The following is a 16,714-nucleotide window of genomic DNA, read 5'->3' as shown; positions in this document are numbered from 1 at the left end:
ATTCTATAATTCTTATTGAGATGTAATGTGAGAGATAGAGAGTTCGTTTAATTGTTATGTGTTTAAGTAACCTAAACTCGTCATAGGCAAGCTTTTTTGGGTTCCAAAGAGTTTTGATAAACTGACTATACACCCGAAATTCCTACAATGAATAGCAAAACATGTGCACAAAATAAATCTGTATTTGGATGCACATATCTCACCTTTTATGAATAAAAATAATAATTATTGTTTTCATTTTTCCTTTTTTAGTTTAATTTTATGCTGCAAATAGAATATGAATGTTATATTTTCTTCCTCTACAAGACTATATACTGTATATATGTGCCATCACGAGGAAAATAATATGTATGAGCAAATTCTTGAAAAATAAAATATTGTCTGTATATATCAATATATGTTAGGAATATTAACTGTTACACCATGGAAATTTTGAGGTGGCAGTAGAGGTGCCATGGACCTTCACGACATGGACCCCACAAGTGCCCATAAATAACGACTCTCTGGAGTCCGGAGGATGTCACCAATATTAAGCTGTGAGATTTTTTTTCAAGGGTGTTTGAATTTTCAATCTTATTTCCCAAGGGTCTTTGATCACCATATCCTCAAGTGTCGACATGTGTTGCCAGGGAGATGCCTTGGTACAAAGAGTGTGTGAATTGTATGAGAAAATCTCAAGCTTAGAGAGCCTCAAACCCTCCCAAGATGTCAACATGCTCTTCACCCAACTCGTCCTGACATGCATACCGCCAAGTCCAATCGATGTTTCCAAGTTATGCCAAGGGGTGCAAGAAATAAGGTCAAATCTTATAAGGCTTTGTGGAGAGGCAGAAGGACTTTTGGAGAATCACTTCTCAACAATCCTAGGCTCATATGAGCACCCTCTCGACCATCTCGACATTTTCCCTTACTATTCCAATTACCTCAAGCTTAGCAAACTTGAGTTCAACATCCTTAGCCAACACTTCACCCGTGTGCCCAGCAAAATTGCCTTTGTGGGTTCTGGCCCTCTTCCCCTTACTTCAATTGTCTTGGCCTCCAATCACCTCACCAAAACCTCTTTTGACAACTATGACATCGACACTTTGGCCAACTCCATGGCTCTTGGCTTAGTGTCATCCGATCCTGACCTATCACAAAGGATGGTCTTCCACACCACAGATATAATGGATGTCACAACTGCTTTGAAAGACTATGAAGTTGTGTTTTTGGCTGCTCTTGTTGGCATGGACAAGATGGAGAAGCTGAAAATTATCGATCACTTGGCGAAATACATGGCCCCAGGAGCAACTTTGATGCTAAGGAGTGCACACGGTGCGAGAGCTTTTCTTTATCCGGTAATTGATCCTTGTGATGATCTTAGAGGGTTTGAGGTTCTCTCTGTGTTTCATCCCACCGATGAAGTCATTAATTCGATTGTCATCGCGCGTAAATACGCATTGCCTGTTCAGCATTCATCATCAATTGATTCTCAGGAGATTAATGCTGGTGCCATTAGACTTCCCAGCAAGTGTTGTGAGATTGAAGCCTTCAATCCTTTCCAAAAACTTGGCAGCATGATTGAGGAGTTGACTTTCGAGGAGCAGCTTTAATAAAACATCGATCCTGTGATGATTTTTCTTTATATGCCTTCATCTATGTTGCTTCGCATATGCAGGGAAATAAAATCCATTTATTTGGTTTAACTGATATGTGTTCAATGCGCACGTATCTGACCTAATTATATAGCTACTTATTATATCTACATATTAAATATGTGTTATGGAATCTTAAATTTTAATAAAATCACATGGAAATTGGATCCTTATATTTGGATACATAATGTTTGTTGTTTCACCTTGCACTTACGGAAATGAGAAAATCCCAATTCAAATTGTTAATAGTGGAACTAGAGGATGATTCTAGCATAATTTTAGCGCACCTTGGTTTCTCCATTCCTTGCTTCGCTCTAATTGTTAGAAATAAACACAGGTGTGTGTGGGAAGAAAAAGATTTTGTAGAATTCAATTATGGTTTTTTTTTTTTTTCTCTTTTTTTTTTTGTGAAACTTCTTCAAAAAATTCATTTTACACCCTCACAAATAAAGTTTTACATTAAAGTGTTTCAAACCCTCAACCTAGCCTACTCACCCTCATCACTAGGCTAACTCGATCAGCAACTTAATAAAATTGTCTTTTACGTAAAATATGGATAAGAATGTAGGGTTTTCTTCACAGTTTGAGTGGAGGCGATACCTCAGTGACGAAAAGATTGAGAGAGACCAGAATTTTGTTGCGTTCTGCAGTCATTCATTATTATGAAATTTGCGATGTTGAGCGATCCTCAGGTGAAATATTTAATGTTTTTTTTTTTTGCTTTTTTGGACACAAAAGGCTGTCATTGTAGGTCATCTGATAGCAAGTCGTTTAGGAAAACGACAATTGATTTGCGTGGGTCTGTCTAACTGTGATTTGTTCAAAGAGTTTCACCATTCGCGGTTGGTCTCCTCTCCCGATCCCCGTTGGTTTCCCATCACATTTAATCTGAAAAGGCAGAGATGTCCGGTTCTTAAAGCTCCCATAGACGGCGCTGTGGGAAAATGAAAGATGCAATCGCATAAGGTCTTTAAATTTGAAGGACCTTCAAAAATTTTGATATCTTATATTTATATATAATAATGTTATATATTAAAAAAAAAAAACTTTTATTAGCATTTTAAAATCTTATAGTACACTTTTATAAGTGTAATTTTTTATCTAAATATAAAATTTAGAATGCACAATGAAATATTAGGAGTGCTAATAACAACACCTTAAAAAACAACTTTCTTTTCAATTTTATTAATTATATAATAATGTTATATATTCAAGTGAAACTCTAAAGTTAGAGTTTTTGAAGCTTTTTTTCTTTCTTTATTTGATTGCTTAAGATTGAACTGTTTTTTATTATTTAGTGAAGGTTATGTTTGTAACTTTTTTTACTTATTTAATGACAATTGTAAACTTACAATCAATGAGTCCTAAAAGTTGTTTTGATTTAAGTTATTATTTTCTAGTACCAATATATTGTCATACTTTAAAAAAATATATCTTAAAAAGGAGCCCTTTTATAAATTTCACATAGGATCTCCGAAATTTCACAAACGGCCCTGGAAGCTCCACTAAATTAACATTTAGCCTAGTTAATGACTATAATTTATGAGCCCCCTGGATATCAGCCCTCCTTGGATATCTTTCACTGTGCTTTGACTAAGGTTATATAAATCCTAGTGACTAGAGATTTCTATAGATCTACTTCCATCTGCAATAAATTACAAAATCCACTGACTAGAGATGCATGAAGTTCCTCTAATGCTAAAAATTCATTAATTATCAAATTAGCAGAAGATGAAATATTGTCAAGATCAGAAGAGAGAGCTGCAGAACCTTATATTATAGAAATATTAGGGAAAGGTACAGAGAATAGACTTTGAGGTTTCGAGTTCTCGTAAATTTTTTTACCACATTCATTTTCCTATTATATTTAATTTGCTAAATAGCTAGCAAAGTATACTTGAGGAAATATGGCATGGAGAATTCGGAATTTTTCTTAAAACTATTTTCATTGTTCGGATTTGGTCTTATAGCCCATAGCAGTGTGCTCTTCCCTGCAATCAAGTTTGGATCTCTCACCCCTTAATTTAAAAGAATTAGTGCACATAAAATATCGCTTATATGAAGAAAAAAAATCTTTAAAAAATATATTGTTCACTATTTTGGGTACATCGATCTAACTTACCCTATCAAAAATATTACATTAACCAACAAGATTTCAGTTAAGTGTACACAATATATACAAATATTGGGCTACCTTGTTAATTAGGTTAGAAAATTAAAAAGAAAATTTTCGGCAGGGGCTAGGGTTTGTAAATTGTAAGCTTATGCATATGCATGTCGAGTATATATATATAGTATCGAGTGTCGAGTGTCGACATAAAGGGAATGTTGTCCTGCATAAGTGCACTTAAAATAAGGGCCCTTTTGGAGTGGTGAGTGTTGTCATATGCAGATCTGCAATATGAATCTCTTTCTCATAGTGTCGACATGGGGTTCATGGGACTATGGGAGAAAAGCACAAAAAAGTTTATAAGCTAATTGTATGAGAAAATCTCAGGCATCGACAGTCTCAAACCCTCCAAAGATGTCAACATTCTCTTGAGTCAGGTTGTGAACATATGCCACCAAGCCTTGTTCATGTTATTGAAGTGTCCAAAGAAAAACAATTATTAACTCATTGAATTTTTGGAATAGTTAATCAATAGTGAAGTAGGATTAATATATAAGACATTAATTCAAATCTTTACAAAATAATATTGAAATTTTATATGTGTTCACATTCAATTCTAAATCAGTGTGCGTGATTCCATCACGGCTTACATCATAGTGAGTCGCATTATTTTTTATTTATTTGTATTTTTTCAAAGTATAGCGTAAATCATTTTGACTTATGAATACTTAAAAGCACCAACATTTTATTACTAATGTAGTTTGAATTGTGCGTGTTGGTCTTTTGGGTATATGAATATATAACATTACCTAAAAGATAACAAAATCTAATCATGGACACCACCTTGAGTGAGTTGACAATTCTCATCACCAACAGAAATTGCTCTTCCCCTTGCATCAACTGACCAACTATATGGCGTATCGGATGCACAAGAGTTTCCCCAATTATAAAAGATTCAGGAGATATTTTTGTATGTCACTAGTTTATTACGTGACAATCGTTTATTCATGACTAATACGTTTTTTAGTGAAAAATATTTAGTGGATGGTACTAGTTGCATAAAAGAATTCTCCAAATTTAGACTTTCACTTAGTTACATGTTTCTTACCTATCAAAGAAAATACGAGCTTTTTTACCCAACAAATAAAAATTGCATAAAACAGAGACATAAAAGTGACAATTTTCTTAACCTATCAAGTACATTGAGCTATTAGTCCAACCCGCCATATTAGTGTCCAAAGGGTATGTGTATGTTCTTCACCACAAATCGACATGTAAAATCATGAATAAAGTTATTAGACTTGATTCGCTCCAAAACAGTTGCAAAGATTTCAATCTTAAGATTAAATTTGAGACAATACTGACCTTTAGTAGCTAGATAAAAAGGTCATAAGACGTCCAATCCACATTAGGCAAATCAAAATTGCTTGGTCGGAAGACATGCACTTAAATGCCATTTAGCTTTGCCGGTCGACATTCATGTGCACGGAAGTCCTGCCTTGCACGATTCATGTTCTGACTTCAATTATATATCTCAAGTACCTAGCAACTAACAATTCTTGTGACACGCCCCGACCCCGATATTCCCCGAATACCAGGATAAGCACGTGCTGGCCGACACCCGAGGGTGACGAAAGCCATTTATTAAGTGTAAATGCTGAAAATAAGAGATGAATAAGGTTTATAAATATAAAAGAATAATTAATATGCAAATAAGGACCGTTTTCAGAGCACACCTCTAAGCTAGAACACTAAAAGAAAATAATATAAAATTGAATGAAACAAAGGAGTGGGTCCTACACCGAGAGGACTCGAAGATGCCGATGCGGAAGTGCCTGGACGTCGGGATTGTATGCCTCGATTCTAAGTCCTGAAGGGGGCGCAAAACAAACATGAGTGGACCAAGTTGATATATATATAATAAAACAGTTATCAACATACTAACCCCCAGGTTTTATGAAAACACATATGTAATGATAAACATAGGTTTTCTGAAACCTAGCATGTCGTGCAATGTCTCAAATCATAATTCGCATAAACAATAATAATCACTAGTGAATGTCCGATATAACACTTCAGGCCCCATGCAGGCTCCTCGTCTCTGCGCAGACAGTCAGAGGAAAACACACTTCAGGCCCCTTGCCGGCTTCCCGTCTCTGAGCAGACAGTCAGAGGAAAACACACTCCAGGCCCTATGCCAACACCAAACCGTCGCCCGGGACGGACCGGATCTATCCCTACGTCCCGTAGCGGAAAGGACCACTAGGTAAGTACAAAACCAGTGAACATACATATATTGAAAATCAACTTCATAGTATAAAGTCATCCATCATCTATACTATAAAGAAGTGTTCTAAACATGTTCTAAATATCATATCGTCATCCATCAGATATTCTATAAGAACATGGGTTATAGGAAAAATAGTAATAATTCAAACTAGCCTTAGTAAGCATGTTATCTCAAAACGTTTCATAAAACATAATCGTAAAATCATGCTTTTCTGTGTATGCAATTCTACCATTAAAACATGCATTTTTAGAAGGGGTCCGCTCACAGTACTTCGCCGTCGAAAAGCCACGCCGTTTAGCGAAGAAGGAAACGCCACAGATAATCGCCCCTAAGCACATAAAAGGTACATTTAGTCAAGCTCTACTCAAACGATTGAATTTGGAAAAATGGACATCGGAAACGGGTTCAGAACGTCGAAATTAGGCTAGGAGGGGTCCCACACGAAAACTAAAAAAAGTCAACGGTCAAACCGGTCAAAGTCAAAGTCAACGCTGACCGTTGACCCAGTCAACGGTCAACGCGTCAAGTCAACGGGTCAGGGTCACGGGTCAGGGCCCTAGGGTTTTGGGTTAGGGTAATTGGGTTAAGGTAATTGGGTTAGGTGTTAGGTGGGTTGGGTTTTAGGTTAGAAACCACACAGCCCAAAGGCCTAAATAAAAGGGTAATGGGTTTGGGCTTGGCAGGAAAGGCCCAAAGGCCTTGGGTTTTTAAAGAAACAAAATAAAAATAAAAAGGAAAAGGTTTTGGGTTTTGGGCCAGAGACCAAACAGGCCTAAGGCCCGTGTGAGGGTGGAGAACGGCCCGAAGGCCTGGGTGCGCCGGAGAAGGACGCCGGAACTCGGCCGGAAAATTCCCAAGCTCCTTTGGAGCTCAAAACTCAACCAAAACATGTCATTCAATATACCAAATTGAAGCCCCGAAGGTAAGGAATCGAAATATACCCTTGGTTCCCGTCATCGTGGTCGGAGTTGGCCGGAAAACAACCTGGAAGCCACGGGTGTCCGTCGGAAACTTGCACGCCGGCCAACACGCCGTGGTTTGGCTGGAAATCGCCTCGAAAGTCACTGAGGTCGCCGGAAACTTGCACGCCGGCCAACTCGCCGTGGTTTGGCCGGAAATTGCCTCGAAAGGGGCGGTGCTCGCCGGAAAACTGGGAAATGTCTCCGAGGTGGTTTCTTCATGGTTTGACGTCCAAAACACATCCACGGGGTTAGAAAAGAGTTATAGGTGTGGGCATGGGTGTGTATGTGTGTGGGTGTGTTCGCGTTCTGCTCGGAGGGAGGGAAAGGAAGACAAAGAGAAAGAAAGAGAGAGAGAGAGAGAGACTTTTCAGAAAAAAAAACAAAAGAAAAGGGAAAGGGAAGGAACCGGGGGAACAAAAACATGGGGTGGGCCCCTTGGGCTCACCAATTAAGACTCAAAAACAATTTTAAAAAGGAAGGTATCCCCCAAACTTAGTGAAAATACAAAAATACCTATTTTCTTACGTAAATTCCGGGACGGTTTGTTACATCTTGGGTGCTCAGGAAGTATCCGGAAATTTGAGTGTTTTAACCATTAAATTTCAATTTTTGTTTTTAAATAAAGATCTAATAGTTAAAATGCTAGAAGTATCGAACCATTACTATTCAGTTTGTGTATTCTGTGCTGACACATGGCCATGGGCATGAATAACTGCTCATTTGTTTGGTTCTGCAATAGTTGCTTAATTGTCATCAATAAGTATAACCACTCTCTTTACGATTTTTTCCAAATGCAAGTTAACGGTTTGGATTGAAGCAAAGTCGTTTTTTCAAGACCAGACAGCTAACAGCCTCCAAAGTCATGAAAGTGTGGGAAAACTGCATCATTCGTATAGGCCTAAAATATTTTCAATGTTTTTTTTCGGGTTCCGTATCTTTAATTTTTAAATAGTGTGGGAACGGTGCAACCTAGTTTGATTAGGGTGAGGATCTAGGGTTAATTGATGAGGAAAATGAATAAGTACACGAGGGAAATGAATAAGTCTCAATAAAATTTTGTCGAGAATTTCAATTTAGTTGAAGGAAAAAAAGTATCCCACACCAAATTTACAAATCAAAGACTATCCCCAACTAACAAGACTAATTTGATAACAATTTCCGTTTTGAATTTAGGTTTTAGCTATACGATATTGATGCTTGATTTATCTAAGACCGGTTTTATGTTAGGGTCATAGAGATGCAATTTAGCTCTTTTATGGCTTGATTGAGGAATACTTATTGTATAGATGATTTTGATGTATCAGTTCGACTCGTTGTGAGTTGGAATAATTGGTTGCTAATATCCCCTTTGTGGATGCCTTGATTTAGACCCAATTCGACCTTAAAGTAAGAGTTCCAAGACCAACTATTTTTGGCACGTCCAACAATTATTTGCCTTCCTCTCACAAAGAAAGGACACACAACAATTTTTTCTGGTAGAAAGAGTGCACTTATTCAGCTCAAAAGAAAAAGATGGACTCAGCCCAAAGGAGACTATCTACAATAAAAAGGGGGTCTAGGCCCGCACGGACAGAAAATATTACATGTATAAGAGAGGGATCACAGATACAGAATATACATACATGCAAGTCGTAACATTATTACAAGGTTCACAAATACCATATGAAAAAGAAGACATTAGACTGAAATAATCAAAGGCTCTAACGCTACTTAGGTCGAATGTTAGAATCGACCAAACACCTGATACAATGATATCACATACCATCATGAATATTTCCAGTTCCAAAACCAGTGTCAAACATCACAGGTCCTCCGGTGCTCCCACCGACGCCTTCCATGAGAGCAAACCTCATGTCTTCAGATGGTTTCCAATGTCTCTTCCTCTGGTTTATGAACCAGTTGTTGATCTGCCTTTGGTCCAATCCAGTCATCTCAGACAGCTGCAATTTCTCCTCTTCCTACATACACATGTTTACCATCGTCAAATTTTGAAATAATCCTAAACACACACATACATGAAACTAAATTTCCATTAACCTTAATTTGAACCAGAAAAGAGATGACATTGTAATGAAATTACCGTAGGATATGGCCACCTATAGTGAATAGTCCACCAATCCAATAAGGTAGTCCTGGCATCCTTCGGTAGCTTCCCTTTCTTTCTTTTCTTTAAGAACTCCTTCCTCAAACTGCTAAGGTAGCCACTGTACTTATTCAGCAGCATACCTTTCAGTTCCCGATCACCACTAGAATGAGCACCACCAATTTCTTGACTCTCTGCTGCTTCCACCACCCCACAGTTAAGTTCCTCCTCTGAACTGCCGACCCCTTCATCTGCATTACTAAAAATTAGTCAGCAGTCCTAAGTTAAGCATATAATATTGCAATTTACATGCAAATCTCACTGCCGATCCCTTCTTTAATTTTGGCACGACCAGTAAAAAAGGAACGTATAAAAAAAGGAATCATAACTTAGTGTTTTAGAGAAGAATTCTTGATTGGAGCTGTTATTCACAATCCAAAAAATCATCTTGCAGACCTCATGAAAAAAATGAAAATAAGTGCATTTTGCGGTGCTAATTACTTTTAAGTGGAAGGCCAAAAAGAAGTAGATTACTTTTAATCTTTATTAGACGACCATGACCAGAGATTTATGGATCGTTTAAGGGCTGGTTTGGTATTGTTGTGCTTTGAAAAAAAGATGATTCTGCTGTGCTGTGAGAATAAGCAGTTGTAAAATAAAGCAGCAGAGTGTTTGGTAAACTTTTTTGTAAAAGTGCTTTTGAAAAAAAAAAACAGTATTATAGTGTTTGGTAAACTTTTATGTAAAACAGATGTGAAAAAAAACCGATTTTTCAAAGCTGGGTTTTGCAGCTTCTTGTTTTTGGCTTTTTTTCACCAAAAACTGTGAAAAAAAGCTGAAGCTGAATGTTTACCAAACACAAAGACAGCTACCAGCTTTTTTTGATACCAACTTTTTTCAGAATCACCTCAGTATCAAACTAGGTCTAACCCTATCCCCCCATTTTCTTCTACTCAGTAGTACACCAAAATTGCATACTTTGGATGTAGCTGATTAAGTTGACTAGAGTATGATGTTTCTCTCCATCCAAATTCGAGTTCGAACCTCTTTTTATAATTTACATTAGATTAATTAAAATATCTCTTGAATTAAATAAAGTACCCGCAAACTTAAACTTAGATTCGTTCACAACCTCGTCCTATTAGAACCACCCTACTATTAATTAGGACAATTTATTAATGTTTAGAAATTAGGGATTTTATGTAAAATTATTTAAAAAATTCTCTCTTCAAAGCCTTCATATGATTTGAGCATTCGCTTTATATAATTTTATGACGAAACACTAATTCACATGTTTCTCTTCATAAGTGGTTTTGATCCTCTCAAAATAACTTACAGACGGTCATAGAAGGCTTTGTGAAAGTACTTATGAATGTTTATTATTGTGAGAATGGAACAAGTGATATCCGAGACTACCGGTGGAGTTATGAGGTCGTCAGGTCACGCTTCTAACTATCCACCACCAAGTCACTTTCAAATGGTTCTCTCTCTCTTTCTAGGGCATCAGAAACACCATCATGTTATGCTCATCCCACGTGTCATGATTTGTCCATATATAAAACAGAAACCAATTAAATGAAAGCCATGTACAATCTCGTACGCATACAACCTCCTTTGGACTGATGAATAAACAGATGTACATGCATGTACACACGTGTCTTCTTCTTCATACAATTAGAAGAAGAAAAAACAAAACCAAAACCTAGACTGGATGAAAGTTAAGGGAAAATGTTTATATAAGCTACTGAGGGTGGCCTAGTGGTGAGAGTGGTTAGGGCTATGAGTAGAAGTAGGTTCAAGGTTTGAAACCCTCCAAAAACTAAGATTGAAAAAGGAAAATGTATTTACAGCTGAAGAGATTTATTTACCAGAGTGATTGTCCCAGGTATTTGGGAATGTCCCTTTACAGAGGTTGCTAAGTTGAGTTTGAATGTTGACCAAGAATGTTGTTGCTTCATCGAATGGCTTAGATAGCTCCTCCTTGAATCTATGGAGAACCCCAATATATGATTCCTTGCAAAACAACGAAAAAGATACATGTAGAAGCTCACAAATTTAACCCTAGTTTTCTGTACATTTTCCTTTCTTTTCTCAGCAATCAAACAGAACTTAAAGAGTACAAAATATCACAAAAGAAATAAATAAAAGTGAATAATTAATCAGTATACCATGAACTCGTCTAGTTCTGGATCAGCTCCTATCTCACTGCAGGTGCTCATTGGGTGGCTTACCCTTCCAATTTCTTCAAGCAGATTTTTCATCTCCGCTGGTGCTCCAACCTGTAAAAGTATAATATTCTATGAAAAACTCAAAACAACCAGATATAATTAAAACCCTGCATACTGTTTGCTTAATTAACGAATACGGCCAAATAGTGAGGATGCATTGATATGGTTAGGAGAAGTTACGTTTAGAGTAGGTTAGGTCTAAAGTTCGAAAAGTCCAAATGGAACTGAAACATTATAAAATAATGCCTGGCCTCTACTATTTTAATTTACATATTTTAATTTTCAGGGTACAGTGAGTTCTAAATAACACAGGAAATCATTAATGTATACTGCAAAAATTAAATAAAGATAAGAGACTATTCATGCACTGGTGCATTAATTAATTAACCTTTTGGCATTCTAGGCATGCAGTAACTAAATCAGAGAAACGAGGGTGACTGGCTATCCGGGACTTGATCAGATCAGACATATGATCGGATCCTAAACCCTCCGTCCCAAATAACAGCATGTTATGATCATCCACCACATGACCACCGCCATGAAACCCACCACAACTGGCGCTGCTAGTACTAGCAGACATATTTTCAACTTGCTGATGAACGTTCACATGATCATTTGAGCCAGCACATGTCACACCTGCGATCATCCTGTAAAATTCCTCCATATGTATATCGTTCTCAAAGAAAAATGTAGCCAAAAATTAAGCAACAATAATGTAGTGATAATTGCGAGGGAGGGTGCAAGTGCAAGAGAGAGAGATGGGAACTAGGAACCAAAGGTTTTTGTTGTTTTTGTTTTTGTTTTCTTGTGGGGAAATTTTGAATTTTCACATGGAAATTGACTAAGACTTTACTTTCTTTTCCAAGAAAAAACCTGAGAAAAAGGGAAAGACACAGAGAGAAAGCGGAGAAGGAACCTCAAGGTACAGTTGTTTGTGCGTGGAGAGAGGATTGGAGAGACGATGGGAGAGAGACTTCTATTGCACAACGGATGGTAGGATGGAAAGGTTTAGGGATTAGGAGCCCATATTTATGGAGATCCAGCAGTCACTTTCCTCAGAGCATTGGAACTTTGGAATTACCTTCAACCGTGACATGACATTCTTGCTACGTTTCCGAACCCTATTGGTTCAGAAACTGACACTGTAATGGTTGATGGGTCCAGATTCAACTCTTCATCGAAGAGTTTGCTCTCCTGTAATTTCTTAACCAATTTTATATCTTACAACATCCGTTAATGTAGAACGAAAATGATACAAAAATAATGAATTTTAAGTTAATATAATAATTAATCGGGTTATTGTTACTTATTAAGAACCTGTTAATGATGAATTTCTTAACAAATTTACACGCAAGTAATCCGTTTTGACTTGCTATTAAGAAAACCTTTCAAGTTGCTACAATAGCAATAATACTTGATCTCACATAAGTGAGATTTTTAAAATTTCCAAAGCACATTAAAGATATAAAGCAATTTAAAAATACTAAAACACATTAAAAAATTCATAATAATTCATTTACAAATGTGAAAAATATACAAACGCTTATGATCGCATCATCTACACTTTAACGATGAGTACATCGTCATTTAAATTTTACTCTACAAATCCTCATGAATAGTGTTTTTAGGGGGACTTCAAAATAAATAAAAATTCAAAATAATTAATATACAAGTTGAAAATGTGAAAAAAATATATAGGAAAGTGTTATTGGCACTCCAAATATCTTATTCTACATTTCTCACAAGCGTATTTTTGCTTCCAAATATAGAAAGTTTAGAGTAAAGAATGAGATTTTGGGAGTGTCAATAATAATTCCCAATATATAAACTTTTATGTTTGGATCATCTACTCTTATACAATGATTACATCTTCGTTTAGGTTTTAAAACCCTCATGCATAGTTTTTTTGTTTGAGTGCAAAATTAATAAAAATTCATATTAATTAATGTATAAGTGTGCAAAATGTACAATCGCTCGTAATAACATGCTTTACTACTTTTGTGAATGACTCAACTCCAAAATATGACACCATAATTTAACCGTAGATTGTCGTTTACACTCTATTCTTCTCACGGGGTTTCATTTTTCAAATTCTCTTTTTCGAAAACATGATCTTTTAACGAATGCATAAAAATGAGTGGTTCGGATCGTTGATATCACGTTTCCAATGTTTATGATTAACTGAAATATTAGTCGATATTATATAATTTATAGAGACTTTATAAACTCCAAGCAATAATTCCACTACCCATAAAACTCTGAATGGGATATCAATGATCTGAACTTTTCATTTTTTTGCATCCGCTAAAAGATCATGTTTTTAAAAGAGAAAATTTGAAAAAATTAATTTCGGTGAGAAAAATGAAAAGTAAACGTAAACGACAATCAACAGTTAAATTTAAATCTATGGTTTATGAGATTATAATGACGAATTTCAGAGTTAACTCCTTTACAAAAATTATAGAGTTTGTCATTACGAACGTTTGTATATTTTTTAAATATTTTTCACACTTCTACATTAATTAAAAATTTATTAAAAAAACTTTACTACACTAATAGCCATGAGATTTTATCTCACATAATTGAGATTAAATCCGTACCATTGGATTTTATATCTCACTTGTATGATTATATCTGATGAGATTGATATCACTCTATCGATCTTTTCTCTCAAACTCAGCGTACAAAACAAAACTCCAATCTCCAGTTTCCCATTTTCTCTGTCTCAACTCTCATGTTCACTCTCTCTCTGGGTCTCTCCCATCCCCATCTCTCGCTCGGTCTCTCTCTCAGTAATTTCTTTAAGGTAATTTCAATCGGGGTTTATGTAGATTTAGGGATTATATGCTTTTTTTCTCCTTAATATCACTTTGTATTTACAATTAAAATACTCTATATGTCATTTTGTTTCTTTCTATCAATCATTGTTCTGCGCACACCAAGTAAGAATGCATGGTTTTTCTTCCCTCTTGGTTCACTCAGAATTATCAAATTTTATAATCCATGATTTGCAGATAATAGCCAAATCTTGATTATTAATATCAAGTGAAAGATAATTAATTTGGTAATGGCGTATGTGGAAAATTGGAAATTGTCTACTTCTTAACCAGTTGGGTAAATGGTCAATTTTGAGTCGGGTTATATTACCTGTTTATTTTAACAAGTGTTACATGACACGACTTGTTAAAATATCGAATATGTTAAGAAAACAACACGAATTGAAGGAAAAGGATTCTCGCCGGATCCCTTTCTTAGGGATCCCGTGATCTCATCCGTTCATCGTATATCGTGCGGTCAGTTTTTGTTAGATATTGTTTATATTTAATTTTAAATTTTAAATTTTGAATGATTTATGATCATATAATATACGATGAATTAATATGTTCACGAGATCCTAGAATCCTTAGGAAAAGATCCGGCGAGGATCCTTCTCCGAATTGAATACCAAGTCTATTATTTTCCTTTTTTTTTACCGCCACAAACGTGGTTGGAAAGTGTGTAAATTTTGACTTATTTCCTAATGTTCTTGTCTTTGTTGCTTTGCAGCTTGTTTTGTAGGTACTTGCTAAAAAAAACGAAAATGTCGGACTGAGAAGTCTCTAAAAAATATACACCATCATTGGCATATGGAAAGTCAGAAAGATTACTCACGCAAATAGTTCACTCCAACAATTGGCTTCTCCCTTTCAAATTTTCAATGACCAGGTATTGATTTTTGCCTAGAGAAATAGTTTTCCACTGCCAAAGTATAGCCTTCTTTTTCATTTCTTCTAAGCCAGCTGGTCTGATGAAACTAATCCGTGTTGACTATGGCTAGCAGCAAAAAATACAAGGAGCCCCCACCTTTTTGGATGTAATTATATGCTCTCATTATCAAACAAAAAACAATAATTGAGAATTTAAGATAAAGGCTACAAAATAGTACATTTGCGCACAAAGAAAATACAAAATAGTCCGTTTTCCTGGTCTGGGATGGCAGCCTCTCCTTGTTCTAAACTTTTTGTAAAAAAAAAAAGAAAGAAAAGAAACTCCAAATATCATAGTTTTTTTTTTTTTCTTTTACCGAACAGTAATTAGATACGTTATGATCGAATATCAACACATGAACAATGTATAATGTATTCGAACAAGAATCCACTTAACTGATGATTAAGATTAACAACTGACGAGGCATTTCTAATCAATTTTTTTTATGGTAATATGCATGGAGTGCATGTGCTAGAATGGCATTTATGATTTCTCACATGGCAGTCTGCTGATGATATAAGATTGTACAAATAAAAGGGCTGACAAGCAAAGCCACCTAGAGAAGAGAGGCTTACATAAAACAAAAACATCGTTATTTTAGTGTTCCGAATTTATCACATGTCGACAACAATACGTGTTGTAACTTTACTAATGATCACTTGCTATGTTTGGGAGACTAAAGTAAAAGTGTATACAAGTCCTTATTCAGCTAGCTAATCACCATTAGTGTTTGAGGTAATAGCATAGAAACTATGTTGTCGAATTCATACCCTCAACAATAATCAAGTGATCAATTTACAAAAGCTAAGATTAAAAGCGTACCAAATTTGGGACGCTAGGAGCAAAGCGTACACAGTTTCAGATAAGTTCTTACCCAACCAGCCAGCCACAGTAGGGTTTGAGCTACACGTGAAATTGAATTCAGATGCTGCCATGAAAGAGTACAGACATGAAGAGAAGAGAAAGGCAGCCAGATCGGTTAGGTTAGTAATTGTAGTACTTTCTGCAATAACAAGCAAAGAACCAATAACATGTGGCCGCAATTGCAGCGGCAAAATCAATCAGAAAGATACAACAAAAAAATTTCACCGATTTCTGATGATAAACATTGCTTGTTGCTTTTTGAGCATTAGTTACCCAAAAAATGTAGGGTTTGTTACTTGCCCTTGCAAGATAAGGCATCTAAGGATTTGCAAGGAAGAAATCATGAAGAGTTAAATAGATATGATGGTATGTTAAGTACAGTCCATCAATCATATTGTACCTAAAATTCATGTGAGGGGTTCACATTCATGTGAAGGAGTGATGTTTCGTTGTCCTGGTGTTAATATTCTCATCTTTCTGTCTTTCTTCTCGCGCAATTGAAATCATTTCATAGAAGTATTTTTCCTACTCAAGGCTAGTTATCATGACTTTTGTCAAAGCTTGATTGGCCCATTAATTTTTCTCCAAAATAACAGAAGAAAATAACAAATAAGCGTACGGAAATCTCTACTCAGATTCAATAGTGCATTTTAGCTGGCTATTCTCCATAGGTTTTTCCCTCAAAGAGGATGCAACATTTTAAACAATATGAGTAGTTTTTCTATGATCAAAGATATAGCTTGATGAGGTGTGAATGTGGCTGACCACACAGGGCTCTTAACATATAGCTGTTACC

The 16,714-nt window shown here is 36.0% G+C and overlaps 2 protein-coding genes and 1 long non-coding RNA gene across 3 annotated transcripts; 2 read left to right on the top strand and 1 right to left on the bottom strand.

Annotated features, from left to right (window-relative positions):
- Positions 1 to 510: 510 nt before the first annotated feature.
- LOC103930560 (nicotianamine synthase-like) lies at positions 511 to 1,685 on the top strand. Its single transcript, XM_009339906.3, has one exon. It carries the CDS (start codon positions 618 to 620, stop codon positions 1,590 to 1,592), a length of 975 nt encoding a protein of 324 aa, XP_009338181.2. The 5' UTR covers positions 511 to 617; the 3' UTR covers positions 1,593 to 1,685.
- Positions 1,686 to 8,564: 6,879 nt separating this feature from the next.
- LOC125471907 (homeobox protein knotted-1-like 1) lies at positions 8,565 to 11,986 on the bottom strand. The gene is made up of 5 exons (XM_048572865.1): positions 11,696 to 11,986; positions 11,248 to 11,358; positions 10,948 to 11,092; positions 9,077 to 9,330; positions 8,565 to 8,954 (listed from the first exon to the last, which is right to left on the bottom strand). The coding sequence occupies exons 1-5, from the start codon at positions 11,969 to 11,971 to the stop codon at positions 8,751 to 8,753; spliced, it is 990 nt and encodes a 329-aa protein (XP_048428822.1). The 5' UTR covers positions 11,972 to 11,986; the 3' UTR covers positions 8,565 to 8,750.
- A 1,974-nt stretch (positions 11,987 to 13,960) lies between these two features.
- On the top strand, positions 13,961 to 16,347 carry LOC125471913. The gene is made up of 2 exons (XR_007254006.1): positions 13,961 to 14,113; positions 14,854 to 16,347. It is a non-coding gene; the product is annotated as an uncharacterized LOC125471913 (long non-coding RNA).
- Positions 16,348 to 16,714: the final 367 nt, after the last annotated feature.

Source organism: the organism of the source record quoted next, unplaced genomic scaffold (genome assembly GCF_019419815.1).
Source record: "Pyrus x bretschneideri cultivar Hongxiangsu unplaced genomic scaffold, Pyrus_bretschneideri_v1 Contig11, whole genome shotgun sequence".
Taxonomy (NCBI): Eukaryota; Viridiplantae; Streptophyta; class Magnoliopsida; order Rosales; family Rosaceae; genus Pyrus; species Pyrus x bretschneideri.
This window is presented reverse-complemented; position numbering and strand designations above follow the sequence as displayed.